General features: G+C 40.5%; 1 protein-coding gene across 5 annotated transcripts in view; it reads left to right on the top strand.

The window, feature by feature from the left end:
- The window catches only part of DLG2 (discs, large homolog 2 (Drosophila)), a 2340373-nt gene that overhangs the window by 2308356 nt on the left and 14324 nt on the right, over positions 1–17693 (top strand). For all 5 annotated transcript variants that reach the window (XM_010853191.1, XM_010853193.1, XM_010853192.1 and 2 more), the window contains 3 exons: positions 202–301; positions 13063–13113; positions 14068–14169. In XM_010853191.1, coding sequence (XP_010851493.1) covers positions 202–301; positions 13063–13113; positions 14068–14169 — 253 coding nt within the window. The remainder of the gene's footprint in view (positions 1–201; positions 302–13062; positions 13114–14067; positions 14170–17693) is intronic.

The following is a 17693-nucleotide window of genomic DNA, read 5'->3' on the forward strand; positions in this document are numbered from 1 at the left end:
GTTTTTCCAAAGTGTCATTATTCGGAATTTACACTCCTGGAAACTAAACTCTGCTTGAAGGGGCCCTCCCACACCCCTTTAGACTATCCACTTGCGTCACGACAGCTCTCTCTGCTTTTACAAACTAGTTGTTTTGTCAGCATGAGTGTGACAACAATTAGACGTCCCCTGTTTTTGCCCCATGCCTTTTCTCCTTCACAGTCATTCAATGACAAGCGTAAAAAGAGCTTCATCTTTTCACGAAAATTCCCATTCTACAAGAACAAGGAGCAGAGTGAGCAGGAAACCAGTGATCCTGAACGTAAGTAGATTCTCGAAGAGAATGTCACCTGCAACACAAGAGAAAAAAAAAATCCTTCACGGGCAACACGCATGACGTAGGCTGCCCCACGCCACACGCCTAGGCAAACAAACACGGCAGGCAGGCAGGTCAGGGCTTACTACTGTGACCAGTGTTTGCCTGCAGTCTGGATCCCTCCCTGGACGGAGCTCTTTTTTCTACAGAATGCATTGGAAAGGGACCTGAGGAAGCAGGGGACTTGGCTTCCAAACAGCATTTTTTTTATCTGTGACCAAGACTGTGTCTGGTTCACCTTTTCTATCATGCAACTCTCCAAGGGCTTGAGACAACTTCTTTTCCGGACAGAAACCTTAGATTCCATTGCCACATGTATTGTTTTGGAGTGCTAACTAACTGGGAGTGATCAAATTCCCCTCTATCGGTTACTAGCATTTGTTCACTCTTTCCCTCACAGTGAGCTTATCTTGGGATAACTGAGCTTATTCTTATGTTCAATCTAAGCATCGGCCGTGAATCTTGGAATGGATCCTTGGTCTCAGCGGTACGTTGCTGTGGCAATATTGACAGTGGGTTAAAAACGGCTCTTGTTGACTCTTTATCTTTTTCATGACAACCTTCTGCTTAAACCTTTCGAGTTGCAATGCGAATCCTCAAGTCTCAGCCCAGGGAGTTTGGGGTGAGATTTGTTTCCTAAGAAGAGAGCGAGGGATCCAGACTGCTCCAGCAACACGGTCTGTCATGGTAGTATCCGTTTCAACTCCACTGACTTCTTCCTTCCTCTTCCGTGGCTGTTCTCCCTCTCTCATTGCTCTCTCTGGGGACTTCCATGCAGGACATCCCCGGATTAGGTGACGACGGTTATGGAACAAAGACTCTGAGTAAGTTCCCAGGAATGGTCACTGTAACTTTTCTTTTCTTTTTCTTTCCTTTTGAGTTTGGCTTTTGTTCCTTTTCTCGAGGGCCTTTTCACTCCTAGCATGCACAAGATACGAGTTTTATTTGTTACCTAGCTGTGAATGCTCCTACCAAGTAATTTTCAACTGTTTTGTTCTGCATGTCAGCATTTAAAAACAAAGTGTCTCAGGCACTGTAACTTCCGTTGCAGTTCACACCTTCCCTTTCTGGCCGTGCGATGTGACCAACATGGTCCTGATGCCAGCCATGGCATCCTTGCTCTGTCGCCTAGTACCTCCCAGGGAGCAAGAAGCCATGTTGAAAGAAAGGGCGAGTTCAATGCTCTGGAACAGGAAAGCGGAAATGTATTTTATGTTCTCTCTTCTGGCTTTTCATGTAGACATATTTAATGACCTTGCCAAATTCCATAATTGGGTTATACTTTGCTATTAGTAAAGGAGCTACTTTATAGTCAAAAGGAACATGCATTCTCAAAAAGTAAATATTAAGCTATTTGATCTTCCATGAATAATTCCTTGCTATTAACTTTGACTGATTTTTTTTTCTGACTTGCAGTGATCCTGCTTGAAACGTTTGTATGATAAAGTTTTAGATATATATTAATATGTTTTTCTATCGGTGATTTATTACTGCATTGCATAACCAGATCTTCATTTTATAGCTTAGAGTGGAAATTAAAGTATATTAAACTAAAATTTTTCTAGTTATTAATGCCTTTATTCTGTGTCTCATTGCACTTAATAAAAATAACAATTCTGTGTTTTAATATACTATGATTTTTCTGTCTTTGACACTAACCCCATTGTGTAGGCACCAATGAAATAAGAACCATTTGTGTCTTTCGCAGCTGCATCACATGTTCATTTTTGTTTGTTTTGTTTTAATTTAACAGCTATGGGCAATATTTTTAGAAGCTGTTCATTTCATTGCTAAGAAACAAAATAACATTGAGCTGGACTTTGTTTTCAAGAGCTGGTTATATAACCTTGCGTAATGATACCCTTCATCCTTCAAATTGTTAATTTGGATTTTTTTTTTAAGATATGTATATTTAGAAAATAAAATCTGATCAAGAATAACTGCTGATCTCCTTAAAGATGAAAACTTTATCTTTGAGTCTCTATACAGAATATGTCTTGAAATTTTTCTTGAATTGGTGGCTGAAATTCAAGTGTTGATTTCAACATTATCCAGTTAGCATCAAGTACCACCAGGGAGAATTTCTAAATTTTCTGTGGGGTTGGGTAGCATTTTAATATATTGTTAATAAATGAACATCTCTTGCTGTTGGAGAGTCGAAAGTATGTGATGCCTTTTTAAATCCAGAGTGATGCCCTTTTAAATCTGAAGGTTTATTTACTCTCCAAAATTGAATATATTACACTAAGTAAAGTTATCTGCCAGTAAACACTACTGGTGGCCATAATTTAGACTTTAACTGGAAAATATTTTTAATTTCTTTTCACCTGCAAAATAGAAAAATTCTGTTAAACAATATCTTAACATTAAGAGAGATTGGTTGTTAAATAAACAGCCATATGTTTCTAAATTTTTCTAGTGTAGCTTCATTCTGAATTATTTTAAAAGTGAAAATCAAAAACAAAAAAAACTATCATCTTCAAATGAAGGATGCTTGAGATAATCATGTTCATGAAGATAAGCCATTGTTGGGTATGTGCTTTGACTTTTCAGTAACAAGACAGATTTGTACTGATTCATCACACTTACTTTCCTAGTGCCCCTTTGCACTTGTAACATGTGTACCTAAATTAATAATGCAGTTCTCATCAAACTCCCACACAAAAAGAAATGATTCCAGTCAATTTAACCCATGCTTTAATTTTCATTAGTTTCATGCTCTAAAATCAGTCCGTCCAGGATGCATTAACTAACTCAACTGTAGAAGTCCTTTCACAATCCACGTGTATCACATCACACAGTATACTTTAAAATATATGACAATTTTATTTGTCAATTATACCTTAATGATGCTAAAAAATGAAAATTAATCCATCCAACTGGCAAGAATCTATAATAGCAAATACATTTCAAAGCACTTTTTTTAACTGTTAGAGAATAACGTTATATATTCTATTCCTTTTTTCTAAAGATTTTGCAACAGTTGTCCCTTTTTTAAAAGCTGAAGGTATTGCTAATGATCTTCACAGATCAAATAGTCGCGTATTCTTCATTCAGTTAGCCTGATAAACAAAGAAGTTGATAAATTGATGGATTTATCTTCTATAACTTAATAAATAGTACAGATAAATTATTTTGGAAATAAAAGCCCTAAATCTGGCACATAATCAGTACATCCCCCTGCTATGCTAGTTAAATTGTGTTTTGTGGAAAAAATTTTGAAATATCACTGTATACTTGTACAGTCATTCAACCAGAGTTAAAAACATGCTTTGTGCTGGAACCTGTGCTTGGTATTAGACCATTTATCTTCTGCCTGTTCTAATTCCTCCAGAACCTGAACCTAAGAGCTATCCAAGCAAAAATCTTAAAAACAAGGAAATATTGAACTGATTCATAAAACACTTTACAGTGACTCATTTCTTCCTCCAAGGTTTCCTACATACTCAATGAAGCAGGAAACTTCTTCAACAATCCCTTTCATCTTGTGAATTAGTTTAGGGAGTATTTAAATAGAAATAAAATGAAAGGGATTCCAGGGAGGGATCAACTGGAAATTTGAAATGCAATATTCCTGCAAAATGCCTAACAGCAAAATAAAGCAACAAAAAGCCTGTAAGAAACCAGTCCTTACCCACCAGAAGCTCCTGAAATTATAATCAGGAACATCCAGTTCAGACACGTTGACCTTTGTAATAAGAATCTGGAAAATCAGAGCTACATGAATGGGTCAAAGTATTTATAAAAAGAGAAGTGCTTAGATGAAAAGTATGCATTTTTTTTATAATTAAAAATACTTTCCTATTTACTAATAAAAATAGGACACAGCAATCAAGCAGTAGCTCCCCGGAAAATAAAGTTTTCATCTTCATCTTATCTGAATTTTCTTAATGCGTCTCCTCTGCAGCCTAACTTGCTTTTCGCTCACATTTCTAGTAGCCTTGCATGGTGTTTCTTTAAGTTCTTTAAGTTCTGGCTGCTCTCCAATGCTTGGTATCTCTTTAATTTGCTGTGCTGTTCTTGCAGAACATGTTTCTTCTAATGCCAGCGATAGCGAAAGTAGCTACCGTAAGTTATTGCTTTGGTTTGTGATTCTTTTCTTTGCAACTGCCCCCTTGCCTGTGGTATTCATTTCAGGTTTTTGCTGTTGTTTTTCAATTGCTGCCCTTTATCATCCTCATCCAAAGCAAATGGCTTGAAATGAAATCATCATTTGATGTGGAAAGATACAAAAGACACAAGAGCCATGGGTGAACTAGTGTCATGTGTACAAGGTTGTGGAATTGCTAATAAATTATTCCAGCCTCAGCTGGCTGTGGCCTGGTGATGCAATTCTCCTACAGAAGGTGGGGGAAAAAAATTTTTTTGGATTTTGACATTCTGTCCTCCAAAATAATTTATACACCCTGCAGAAAGGTTGAAAAGTCATCATGGTTTTATTTTCCTTTTCATTTTGCCTTTTCCTTTCTGTGCCTGGCTCCCCTTTGCAAGAGAAAGCCTGATAAATTACAGTGTTCCTTTTAAATGAGTATGAACCTTGTATATCTCTTCTCTCCTTGATTAATATTTTGAGATAGATACTGTGTTATATCTAACTTTAAATTTTGATGGTTGGGAAGAGATGAAAAAGTTTCATCCTCTAATGTTGAAGGAACTTGCATTTTCTTTAAAAGTGAACAATCTTGGATGAGAAAGCTTAACTGAAAAGGTAGGTAACTATTTAAAAATTATTTCTGATTTTTGTTTGGTCACCTCAAGCCATTTGCTGAGTGATAAAAGAATATTCACCAAATGCCAATCACATCCTTTTTTCTGTTCTGGTGGTTTCTTACCACATACAGGTTTTTGGTGACTAAAATAAGTACATTTATTGCTCTTATCCTTGCAATTTCGATATTTACTTTGTACTCAGTGAAATGGGTTACTCAAAAAGCAACTACTGATATTAGAAAATTGCAGGCCCAATACTTATGACCCTCAGCTACCAAGACAGATATCAGTTGGAGGTTTTTGGTTTTGGTTTGGGGTTTTTTTGTTTTGTTTTGTTTTTGGTCTTTTTGCTTGTATTAATTGAAGATAAGCATAGAAGAACAGAATAACTTTTATTTTTGTTTTTTCCACTACAGCATGGTAATTTATAAAACTATGCCCCTTTTTGAGGTGGAGTGCCAAATAGTGTTCTTGAAGTGTGACAAGTTCAATTTGGATCTTGAGAAAGGCTCTAAATAATCAAATTGGTGGGGAAATAGGTGGGGAAAGGGTACAAGAGAGAAAGGATGACAGATGGAGGGAGTAGGGGCCAGAGGAGGCCCCTCTGGCAGATGAAGCATGCCACAGAATGAAATGAATAAAAGTTGCAATGAGATACCTTTGATCAACCAAATATTAGAACCCCCTCGTTTGCTTCCTCAATGGAATGATAAATCCTGTTGATGAATTAAAGCTTTCTTGTTTTTAACACGATCTTTAACATCTTCACAGTCTTCCTACTCTTATACTTTTATGATTATCCAAATTGGGAAAATATTTGCCTCTCCCATATCTTCATTTGGTTCTAAAACAAAGAAACCTGGCTGGTTAAGAAGTGGCCAAAGGCTGTCTTTCCTGTGCCTGAGTTACCGACAATTCAGTATTAGGAAAATATAACTTATTTGTTGAGTTTCATGGAGACCCTTGGCCCTAATTTCTTGGATGTTCAGTTTTCAGTTTTTACGTGTTGTGCTTCCATCCTGTAGAAACAGAGAAATGGAAAACATCAAATTTTATTCTTGCAATCCCTTTTATGGAACATATACTTTCCACAAAAGTATACTTTTATGGAACTACCTTTTCCTTCAGAAATCTGTGTTTAGAATATTTCAGAGGCCTTCCTCTTCTTCAGAGATGAGCATGTTCTTTCCAGAATCATTGTTATAAAAATTGCAACAAGGCTTTCAGCTGTTTGACAAGTTTTTGATTGCAGTGCTCCAAGTTGACATCAATAATTCTTCTCACTCTCAAATAGTAGGTGCACATAAAGGTTTATTGAGTGAATAAAGGAAACACTTGCAAACAGCTTAAATTATCTATGAGAAGAGAGAAGAGTTGGAACTGTACTATTACTAGAGAAAATGTAGAGTCTAATAGTCTGTATTAACTTGAATCTCCTCTGAGGGTACAGAAAGCTAGCCATTCAAATTGCTTTCTTTACAAATGAAAAAAGGTAAGAGCCTTGTCATAGCTTAGTGAAAGTGAAGTCGCTCAGTCATGTCCGACTCTTTGCGACCCTGTGGACTGTAGCCCCCAGGCTCCTCCGTCCATGGGATTCTCCAGGCAAGAATACTGGAGTGGGTTGCCATTTCCTTGTCCAGGAGATCTTCCCGACCCAGGGATCGAACCCAGGTCTCCCACATTGTAGGCAGATGCTTTTAACCTCTGAGCCACCAGAGGAGAAAAAAATGGATATTTCTTTTTCCAGGATAGAAATATGAGGAATTACAGAGGACTATTTCTTAGTTCATTCAGCACCCGCTCTATGTCATGCTCTCTCAGGCACCTTAAGACTCAATGTAAGTCTCAGTGAACTCTGGAACTCAGCACAGGTAAAGAGGGAGAGCAATCAATACATTAAGAAAGCATAAAGTATGGCCGTTTCTAGCATAAAAGTCTGGCCCGAGAATAGTGGGGCTTCAGAGATAATTTCAGAGGAGGGGACTTTGAGCTGAGCTTTGCAAAGATGAGGCACTTGCTAGCTAAGTAAAGTTGAAGAAGAAACTCACCAGGAAAGGCATTGGCATAACTAAAAACACAAAGGCTTGGAACAGACACAGTTTTTCCAGAAAGTACAGTTTCAAATCAAACCAGGCTGGATTTTTCTATTGAATTCCTGGCTGTTGCTATAATTATGACTTTTATATTTTATGAATAGCAATGTAGACAAATAAAATAACACCTCTTTTCACTCATTTTCATTTTTTTTTTTAACTCTTAGAACCATGTCTGCTCAGGACAAAATGGCTAAAAAAATAGTCAGTGGTTAGAAAGACTGGCAGGCTTCCCAGGTGGCACTAGTGGTAGGAGACATAAGAGATGGGGGTTCAATCCCTGGGTCAAGAAGATCCCCTGGAGGAGGGCATGGCAACCCACTCCAGTATTCTTGCCTGGAGAACCCCCATGGACAGAGGAGCCTGGTGGGCTACATACAGTCCACAGGGTCACAAGGAGTGAGGCACGACTGAAACAACACCCACACACAGAAAGACGGGCCCAGCCCGGGGTGTTACATTCTGGAGTTACAGACTGTGCCAGCCTTACTCGAAAGCCTCAAATATTTCTGAGACACGTATACATGCACATGAATTTACACCAACCTCAATTTCTAATAAATAGCTCAGACCTTTGATGCACCGTCTCAAGAATTATAACATATTTTTTTCCAAAGTCCAGCTATACTGAGCACTAGCTACAATGCAGTTTAACAGTGTACATTGTCTAATTATGCAAAATGCTATCTCATAACTACCGTAACTATGGGCTAATTCCAGATTTCTGTCAACAAAGCAATATAATAAAGTGCAGGTTTGTGCTTGTTTTGTATCATACTCTTGAACTGCCCTTATATGTGATGGCAATAAAGATCAATTAGCCATAATGGAGACCTTGCACATCTCTACAAGCTGAAGACCTGCCTTCCTTAAAGCCCAGTAGAGCTCTTATGTTATTATGGGTATGGGAGAGCTGATGATTATCCTCCTAACCCATTGGTGCTTAGAAGTTAAATAGGATTTTCAAACCAAGGATCTTAAAAAATGAGCTGAGTGAAACTGAGATGCTGAAATGAAGAGATCTCAGACTTTCCCTCTGGAATCAGTCGGAATGGTGCCCATATTCTCCTTTTTCCACTCTTCTCAAGTATTGGCCTTATATTTCCTCAAGTTCTTACAAAGCAATTTTATTACAAATAGTATCTCATTTGATTTCTGCAACAAAATTATGAAATACACCTTATATTTATACCCCGTTAACTGATGAAGAAGCTGAAGTTCCAAAGAGCTACGTTTCACTAATACCATGTCCCTGCAAGTCCAATCAAGATATTTTAACTCTGAAACTTAGACATTTTCACTATTCCCTATGTTTTGTAATCCAAGCTTCTTCACGTTTTAGCTAGTACATTTCAACCATGCCACCTATCAAATTAATTGGCTGTCCCTGGTGGTTCAGCAGTAAAGAATCCGCCTGCCAATGCAGGAGTTTGATTGGGTTTGATCCCTGGGTTGGGAAGATCCCTGGAGGAGGAAATGGCAACCAGCTCCAATATTCTTGCCTGGGAAATCCCATGGACAGAGGAGCCTGGCAGGCTCCAGTCCATGGGAGTGCAGAGTCAGAAACGACTTAGTGGCTAAACAACAACAATCAATACAAGCAGCAATATTTACATAACATTAACTATGAACTAAGCCTGATTTTAAGGACTCTATATATAGTAACAGATTTAATCTGAAGATCCTTTGAAGACACTGAATCAGTAATTCACTACGTGACCTTGAAGAAATCACTGAACATTTTTGAACCTTAGTTCTCTCCAATGTAAATGACTAGCTTGTATTAGAAAAGAGATACAGGAAACAGATTTTAATCAAGACTGCCCTTTAATTGCTTCCTGAGGAACTATACTGAAAAGTGTTGAGACCAAGTGAGGCTCAGCAGTAATTCAGGCAATGATCACTGTGATGCGTGTCGAGGGTCCGTAAGGGAGAGTGAAGTCATGTTCCAGACGCTCCATCCATAATCCACGTTAACTCCAAACCCTTTCTTAGCACTAACATTCTGTGGTTCTAGGAAGCTAGTTTATTCTTTGTAATTATCCAGTGCAGGCCCTAAACACTAAATTTAGACCACTGAATGCCCTGCCACTGGTCTTCACTTCCCTCGTCTCTCTTTTCTAGTTTGGAAAAGAGTTCTAAAGAAAAACACCTTGTTTTTCCTTATCATGAGAGCATATGAGGGCCTTACTCCAAACCCCTCTTACTGTGACTTGCTTCCAGTTTAAAGACAGTGTTTTCTGGAGGTTGTAACAACAGGCTCTGCGCAGTCTCTGCCGGCGCAGGCGGCCACCCCCAGCTCTGTGCCACGCGCCCCTTCCAGCCGAGCAGTTTCCAAAACAAGACCAAGTAATTGTTTGTACCCTTGTGTCAGCTGTTTCTAAGTGCCGACACCTCCTGAGCAAAAAACAGAAAAACTACTAAGGATGACTATTTTTTGGAGATGACACAGCAGCATTAAAAAAAAAAAAAGAGTTAGGGTTTGCAAATGGAGCATCTTATGGCCTGTCGGTAACTCTGACCAGGTTCAGCTCCCTTCTCTGCCACCCACCATTTTTGTTCACCTGTGAGTTCTACCTCTACATCCCAGCCCCCACAGAGAATTCTGCACCTCTGACCTTTTTGAGACTGTGCTGTATACTCAGCGAGGAGTCAGAAAAGATGTGGTTTTTAATCTTGACTCTACTACTTACTGAGGAAACAGGCCCTGTCTCCGAGCCTCAGCTTCTTCATCTGTAAAGTACAGATCATCAGAGCACCTACCTGAAAAGAAATGGCTGTGAGAAATACGAAGCAATGGCTGCAAAAGCCTTTTATAGCCTGTAAAGCACTATGCAGACATGAATTATCTTTCCTTCATTGCTGTGACTTTTTTTTCTCTCCCTTGTAATCTCCTTCCCATTACCCCTTGGGCTTTTCATTCTTGAAAGTGAAAATTGGTTTCAGGCGCTGAGTTCACAGCTATTGTATAATACCAGCTGCCACAGCACCCCTGTGGGCTTCCTTACGTGGTCCCGGTTGTCACACAGTCGTTAGAATTGGGATGGGTGTTGACTTCAGGGACGCTTGTCGTCTCTGCCGTCTGCCAGTCTTACTGCTCAGAACAAGACCTGTGCTTCCTGTAAGTTAGACGTAAACCAGAAAGCAACAGGTAAATGAAGAACTACAGAACTCTGTTCTAGCAAAGTTAATCTAAGCTATGTTGCTTTGTCCTAGTTTTTTAAATCATGCATTATACATACTGACACCAAATATTTTATTTAAGGTTTGCCTTTAGAATGTCCCATCAGAACAATTTGCAAGGCCATGGAAAGAGATTCTCCTGGGAACACGAGGTGTTCTCTTTATTTAGGGGAAACCACACTTCCCCAAAGGAAAGCATATAGACAGAAACACAAAGTGGAACCTATCTTTGGCTTCATTGCTCATCCTGACTCGTACCACTAAAAGCAGAATGCAAATTCATTGGTCTCTTTCTTTATGTTAAGTACTGAGGACACCTTGGATAACTGGTATGGGGTGCCCAGTCTCGTGCAGAGACATAAGTATCACTTGATATTTATTCTTTTTTTGCATTTAAAAAGTTTGCAACTTTTTCAATTATTTCTGTAACTGACATTTATTGTAATTATCTAAAGCCCTGAAAGAGAAGTTAAATTGAACCGTAAATGTGGGAAAGTAGCTCCATAGCATATTCTGTCACCTGATATTTAAAACCTGTTATCCTACGGGCAGGAGTCCCCTCTCACATATTAATCATTCAGGGAGATTTCTCCTGAAAGTTAGTACGACATTACAGTGTTGGTCTGCCATGCTTCTATCTCTAAAGCTATGCTTTCTTTTTCCCCAACCATTTTTACACTTATCCTCTGAATTCCTATGTCCTCTGCATATGTCAGCCTTCAGATAACTAGAGCTTAGCAATCATTCTCCTTTATTACTTTTGACCCAGCTTCTGTAAATTTCAGTTGATTCATTTTTTTAAAGGGGATCATTTTTTTTCCTGAATTAAAAAATATATATATGAATCTGATTCCTCACATACCAAATCCCTGCCCCGATGTGGGAAGCTCCCCTGAACACTTTTTGGAGCAGTCATGGGTAGGTGCCACTTAGAGGAAGCACTGGGGCCCCTTCTCTGTGACTTAGGAGGTAGCCCAGCCATGCCATTCTGAGAGTGGACCCTGCTTGAGGGTGAGGCGAGACGTGAGGTGGGCCTGGGGCCATTTCCCACCCCAGGGAAGACATCCGTATTCACTGCTTTAGCCATAGATCACTTAATTTCCCCAGATCAGCCTTGTCATTATCAAACCTGCCTGTAATACTAACTCCTTTCATGAAATCAATTCATCCTCCAGAGGCTGTGGCTTCTGAAGCAGCAGCACATGGTTCTGACCTGACTCTGAAAGTTTCAGGGGCTATGAGGAGATAGAGCAGTGAGACCCAGTGCCCTTTGGTTTCAGAAAAAACTACCTCGGGGCTTCCCAGGTGGCGCTAGTGGTAACACACCTGCCAATGCAAGAGACTCAGGTCCGATCCCTCGGTCGGGAAGATCCCCTGGAGGAGGGCGTGGCAACCCACTCCAGTAATTCTTGCCTGGAGAATCCCCATGGACAGAGGAACCTGGCGGGTATAGTCCATGGGGTCGCACAGAGTCGGATACGACTGAAGCGACTTAGCACACACACGACACTTCTCCTCTGTAGGACAGCATACAAAAAGCCCTTTTCAAAACTTAAACTATTTCCCCACCAAAGACAGTCAGTCCTAGGCCTAATGCGAATGAAAGTATGGAGCCTTCTAAGTTGGCAGCTGAATGAGACGAATCTCATGCCTAGTTCAACTGGGCAAAATTGATGATTAGGAAAAAAAAAAATTGCCAAAAGCCAATTTACTTTCCATGCTTGTATGTTGACTTCAGGCTCACTGAATGAGAAGGCTTATAGCAAATGACACTGGAAGGGTGGAAAATTATACTCCATGGTCTGCCTTACTTTTCAAAGTTTCAAGGCTAGATTTAGCAGTGATTAGAAGAAGTGATCGGAGAAGGCAGTGGCACCCCACTCCAGTACTCTTGCCTGGAAAATCCCATGGACAGAGGAGCCTGGTAGGCTGCAGTCCATGGGGTCGCGAAGAGTCAGACACGACTGAGCAACTTCACTTTCACTTTTCACTTTCATGCATTGGAGAAGGAAATGGCAACCCACTCCAGTGTTCTTGCCTGGAGAATCCCAGGGACGGGGGAGCCTGGTGGGCTGCCATCTATGGGGTCGCACAGAGTCGGACTCGACTGAAGCAACTTAGCAGCAGCAACAGCAGCAGAGCAAGTGATATAGGGCCCTCCTCAGTTTTTTATCTTCTTAACTGACCCAGCATTTTCTTGATGAATTAACATTAAAGTCTTCAGAGCCTTGGAGTATATAGACTGGTGAAGCTTTTGTCTCACAAATGAAACGAGCAGACACTTGCTTTTGAACAGTGTGTTTCTTTGGGAAATACAATGGAAGGTGAAAGGTCCAGAAATTCTGGTAATGTAGCAGCGAACTATTGGATGGAACCTCTCCTTGAACTCAAGGGGTTCCTTTTAGGTAGGAATGCTGGGCGTGCAGCCACAGTGCTGCATTTCTCAGTGTCGGACGTAAGGCGGTCTCTTACATCACTGCCCTGCTGAACTGCAGAAGGCCAGCCTCCTGTCGTTCCTCCGACCAGCGACCACCTGACTCTGTCACGGTGCCAAACAGTTCTATGAGGGTGAAGGGAGGTGGGGAATGGTTGAAGGAGGGAGAGAGCAAGGGAAATTAGCCCTGAACTGGGTCTGTTTCCTGGGTTGCAGAACAGGGCTTGTAGCTGTGGCTTGTGACTGGTTGTTAGTCCACTGTAATTTTTCCTTTTTTCTCTTCTCAGGAGGACAAGAAGATTGCATTCTCTCTTATGAGCCTGTCACAAGGCAGGAAAGTAAGTTTCTTAGCATGCTCTGGTTCCTGATTTCCAGGCTGTAACAGGTGACCCCATTTCAGGAGGGAAATAAACTGCTTAACATGCAGCAGTTCCCAGGTCAGACCCTGCTCTTTCTTTGGCCCTGTGGCCAAGCAGACACCTTCCCTGCAGCGAGTGGGCAGTGACAGCTCCCAGGAGGATGGAGCTGCCCTCTGGAAGAATGATCCCTAATAGGAAGGAGCACATCCAAATTATAAAGAGCACCACTTACAGGATCGATGGGTAAAATCCTCCTGCAGGTTGATGTTCACTTAGTATTGAGGGCTTTCTAGCGGGGCTTCTAAGAGAGAAGCCACCTTCCGGGCTGCTCCAGAAGCCTGGGAGGAATTTATACCGAGGCTGATGGCTCTTGACAAAGATCACAGAGAAAATTCAGGCATCAGAGAAGGAATTGTACCAAATGAACTTTTGAGTTCCTTGTAGCCCCGTGATTACAAAGGAATTGGGAAAATCCAAGCAGAGAATGGGGAGTATTTTGAACTAAGGAAAAGAAAGTATAAAAACCTAAGATGAAAAAAAAAAAAACCTAAGATGTCATTACTACTAATGATGACTTTTGAAGTCGTTGCCTAAACAATGGTCAAACAGCTACTTTGGAAGCTTTTTTTTCTCCCACTCAATTGACTAAACTCGGTAGTGTTTTGATTGTTGTGTAGGCATACGTGAAGAGTAAGCAAAACGTCTCCAAATGTTTTTTTTCACTGACATTGCAGTTGCTTTTCCCTGTTAGTAAATTCTGGAAAGTAGACTCAGCCAACACACTCAGTGTTAAAACATCAGTTTCCTATGCAGGGCTCTCCGGGCAATTTATCCACTGAAGTAATAGCCTCAGTAGTTGTTAGTGTTCGGCAAGTTTGCCCTAAGATCCCCAAGTCGGACTCCTCATCTGCATCTTCCTTTCCCTCTTTGCAGTAAACTATACCCGACCAGTGATTATTCTGGGCCCCATGAAGGATCGGATCAACGATGACTTGATATCTGAATTCCCTGACAAATTTGGCTCCTGTGTGCCTCGTAAGTATCATTCATCTTTCCTCTAGAAATAAAGCATGGCTCTTTTTGAGATGGTAAAATGTAACTCCATTTTTCCAGTAGTCTCCAGTGATTCAAATACCGTCAGTCACCTAATATCTGAGCATCTCATTTCATTCTGCCAAATACATTCCATCTATACTGCCATGCGTTATTCTCTATTTAGTGAGTAAATGATGTAGTACCCGAGAGGGCAGGATGAATGCTTTCTTTGTAACTCCCATGGTATTTAAGATAGCATAGGATTATTGATAGGCCTTCATATTTTCTTGTAGATTGGTCGAAATGTTACTGAAGCCTCTTTTCCCACAGAATGATGCTACAAGGCAAGTTTGTTTGTCCAACACACAGCAAGCCAAATGCTGAGACGCAAGGTTTACAGCAGAGAAAGGGCTTGTTTATTCATGAGACTGCCACTCAAAGAGGTTAGAGAAGAAATCTCAGACTCACCTCCCCGAAGCCAGGGGCTGGGGATATTTGTGGGATGGAGGAGCAGCATAGTCTGAGGTGTGGGGAGCGTGGGGAAGGGTGATTGAAAATGCAAAGGTAAGGTATTCTCATTCTGGGCAGGTGCAGGTAAGCTTCAGGCTTCATCATGGGAAACAGATTCAGAAAATGTCAGCATTAGCATGTTCTGAGGGTGGAGTTTGGGGCCCTCTGATGTTCAAAGGTCACCAGGTAAACACTGACACTTGTCCAGTTGGAGGGTCGATTGTCTTAACCACTCTTAACCACCTCAAGCTCAAACTGGACACAGCTGACTCTGAGTGCCTAAAACACAACTCAGGCAACACATTGTTGAGGCTATGTGATGCTTGAAAGATATGCAATTTTTTTTTTTTTTTTTTGTAGTAGCAACAAAGTGATCAGTGAGGGCAGGTTACAGGTTTAATGGGTCTAACTAATGATCACCCTTAGTTACAGTAAGAGAGATCAGAGACAATGCTATCTGTTAAACTCATCTCAGGATGACTTAGGGCCGTGTGTCAATCAATACAAAACAGTCTTTCCTTTCCCTTTGAAGGATGAAGACAAGAAAGAATATAAAGTTTTTACCCTCCTCTCGGAAGGAAATGGCAACCCAATCCGGTGTTCTTGCCTGGAGAATCCCAGGGACGGGGGAGCCTGGTGGGCTGCCGTCTATGGGGTCGCACAGAGTCGGACACGACTGAAGTGACTTAGCAGCAGCGGCGGCGGCGGCCACTGCTTTCTTGTCCTTATGGACAGCCGTCAGGCCCCCCGGTCCCTCTGACACATCAGGACAGCCCTCCCTGCAGAGTCTGTCTGCTCTCCTTGCTGCTGCTCCCCACTCATCACTTCTGTCCCTGCTCCCACTGTGCCACATGAAAATGCTAGAGGCTTTCTGTGTGTGTAAACCCACCAGGAAATTTTAATTTATTAGACCACTGAGCTCTTAAATCTGATCTCAGCAGATATTTCTTTCTCACTCAACATTTTTTAAGCTCTTGGCTCTGAAGTGTCTCTTACATTTCAGGACTGCAAATGTCTGCTGGAGTACAGGAGGATAGCGGGATCGCACATGTGCAGTGCATGGGCAGGAGGGAACCCGGACGAGTGTGCTGTCTGGTGAAACGGTCCCGGCAAGGGTTCTGGGTAGCCGTCTTGCCACAGAACCTAACCTGAAAGAGACTCCAGACAGAAATGATCAAGTCAAACCCTAGTCCATTTGTTGCAGCCCCCAGCTTGTTCCTCTACTTATGAAAGGAAAAAAAAAAAGAAATTCCTGTAGCACCGTTTCACTACCCCTCCACCTTGCATTGTCTTCTTTCTCTTTTTTAAGTAATGGCACGGTTTTATGAAAATCAATACATGTTCACTGTACAAAACTTGGAAAATGCTTAAGAGTTAAACAAGAAAAATAAAAATATACAGAAAATCTCAGAAGATACCCAGAGATAACATCCCTGCTAATATTTTCATAGATTTCTACCTATTCTTTCTTTTCATGCATTTTCTCCTATGATTTGGGTACATGTCAAGTATATACGTTTTTGCTTAATATTGTTTAAATTTTACATAACTACTTTAAATATTTATTATGTCATAATTAGTCCTTTCTTATTTAGAGTTTTTTTGGTTTCTCTACGTCTCAATATTATGAGTTATAACGCAAAATACAATTATAATTTATATGTTATAATTATTTATAATTTATCAATTAATACAGTGAACATCTTTAAGGATAAAACTTTATCTGAAATTTTGATAATTTTTAAAGATGGATTTCTAATACTATCTGGGTTAAAGATAGAAAATGTAGTTTTAATGCTAATGATAAATGATACGTAAGCCAGTATATCCAGAACAATATCATTTCACTTGTAATCAATATAAAAATTATTGAACTTTTATAATTCTTGGTGGTAAGAGTTGGAAATCCAGTGTGTACTCTGCACGTGTGGCCCAGCCTCGTTTTAATTGCTCTCGAATGCGGCTACAGGTGGCCACAGTGAGCAGTACAGGTGTAGCGCGTCTTACCCGCTCCTGTGTGCTTTTCTGTTAAATACAATTTTTAAAGGTTACTTTCCATTTCCAGTTATCACAGAATTATTGGCTACATTCCCAATGTTGTACACTACATCCTTGAGCCTGTCTTACACCCAACACTTTCTGTCTCCCACTCCCTAACCCCTGTACCGCTCCTCCCCTCCGTAACCACTGGTTTGTCTTCTGTGAGTCCGCTTCTTCTCTGTTATAGTCACTAGTTTGTTGTGTTTTTTAGATTCCACACGTGAGTGATACCATGTAGTATTTATTTTAACATTTTTTTTGATTTACAATGTTAAATTATTTTCTCTTCTCTTCTTACCAAGAAGTTTAACCAGTTCTAACTATGATTAGAGCTGATTGATTTTAGTCCCTTCGTAACTGTGATGGTATCATTTTACATCTTTTAAAGTCCCTGAATATATTTACACTATATGTCCTTTTTTTTTTTATATGAGACGTTTTTTACTTCTTTGCTTGTCCCGTAATCTTTTATCATGTGCTAGACATTGTGATGCTACATTATTGAGCACTTGGATGTTGTTATCAATATCTTCCTTTATAGAGTATTAAGTTTTTGTTTCAGCAGGCAATAATTTACTGACAAGTCAGCTTCTTTGAGTTTTGACTTGGTTTTAGACATTGTGAAGGTAGGTCTAGAGTAAGTCAAGAGTAACCTCATAAAATGCAACCGTTCTGGGGTCTCAACCTAATGCACAGTCCGTCTGAACTTCAGGGCCTCCTAGCAATCCATGGCCTCTAGACTCTCCGTTTGGAAATGAAAATGGAGTAAATGCAGAGTCCCCTCATGTGCTTCTCCTCAGTGTCACAGCTCCAGCACTGTCCGTTGTCCAATGCCTGAAAATACACATCCATACATTTTGTCGAGTTTTATAGTTCTTCACAGTGCAGGGCTAAGCCTGGTACCTGCTACTATGTCATGGTCCTTCACAGCACAATCTATGTTGAGGGTGTGTGCTAAAAAAAAAAAAAATGGG

This window comes from Bison bison, unplaced genomic scaffold, assembly GCF_000754665.1.
Source record: "Bison bison bison isolate TAMUID 2011002044 unplaced genomic scaffold, Bison_UMD1.0 scf7180017864324, whole genome shotgun sequence".
Classification (NCBI taxonomy): domain Eukaryota; kingdom Metazoa; phylum Chordata; class Mammalia; order Artiodactyla; family Bovidae; genus Bison; species Bison bison.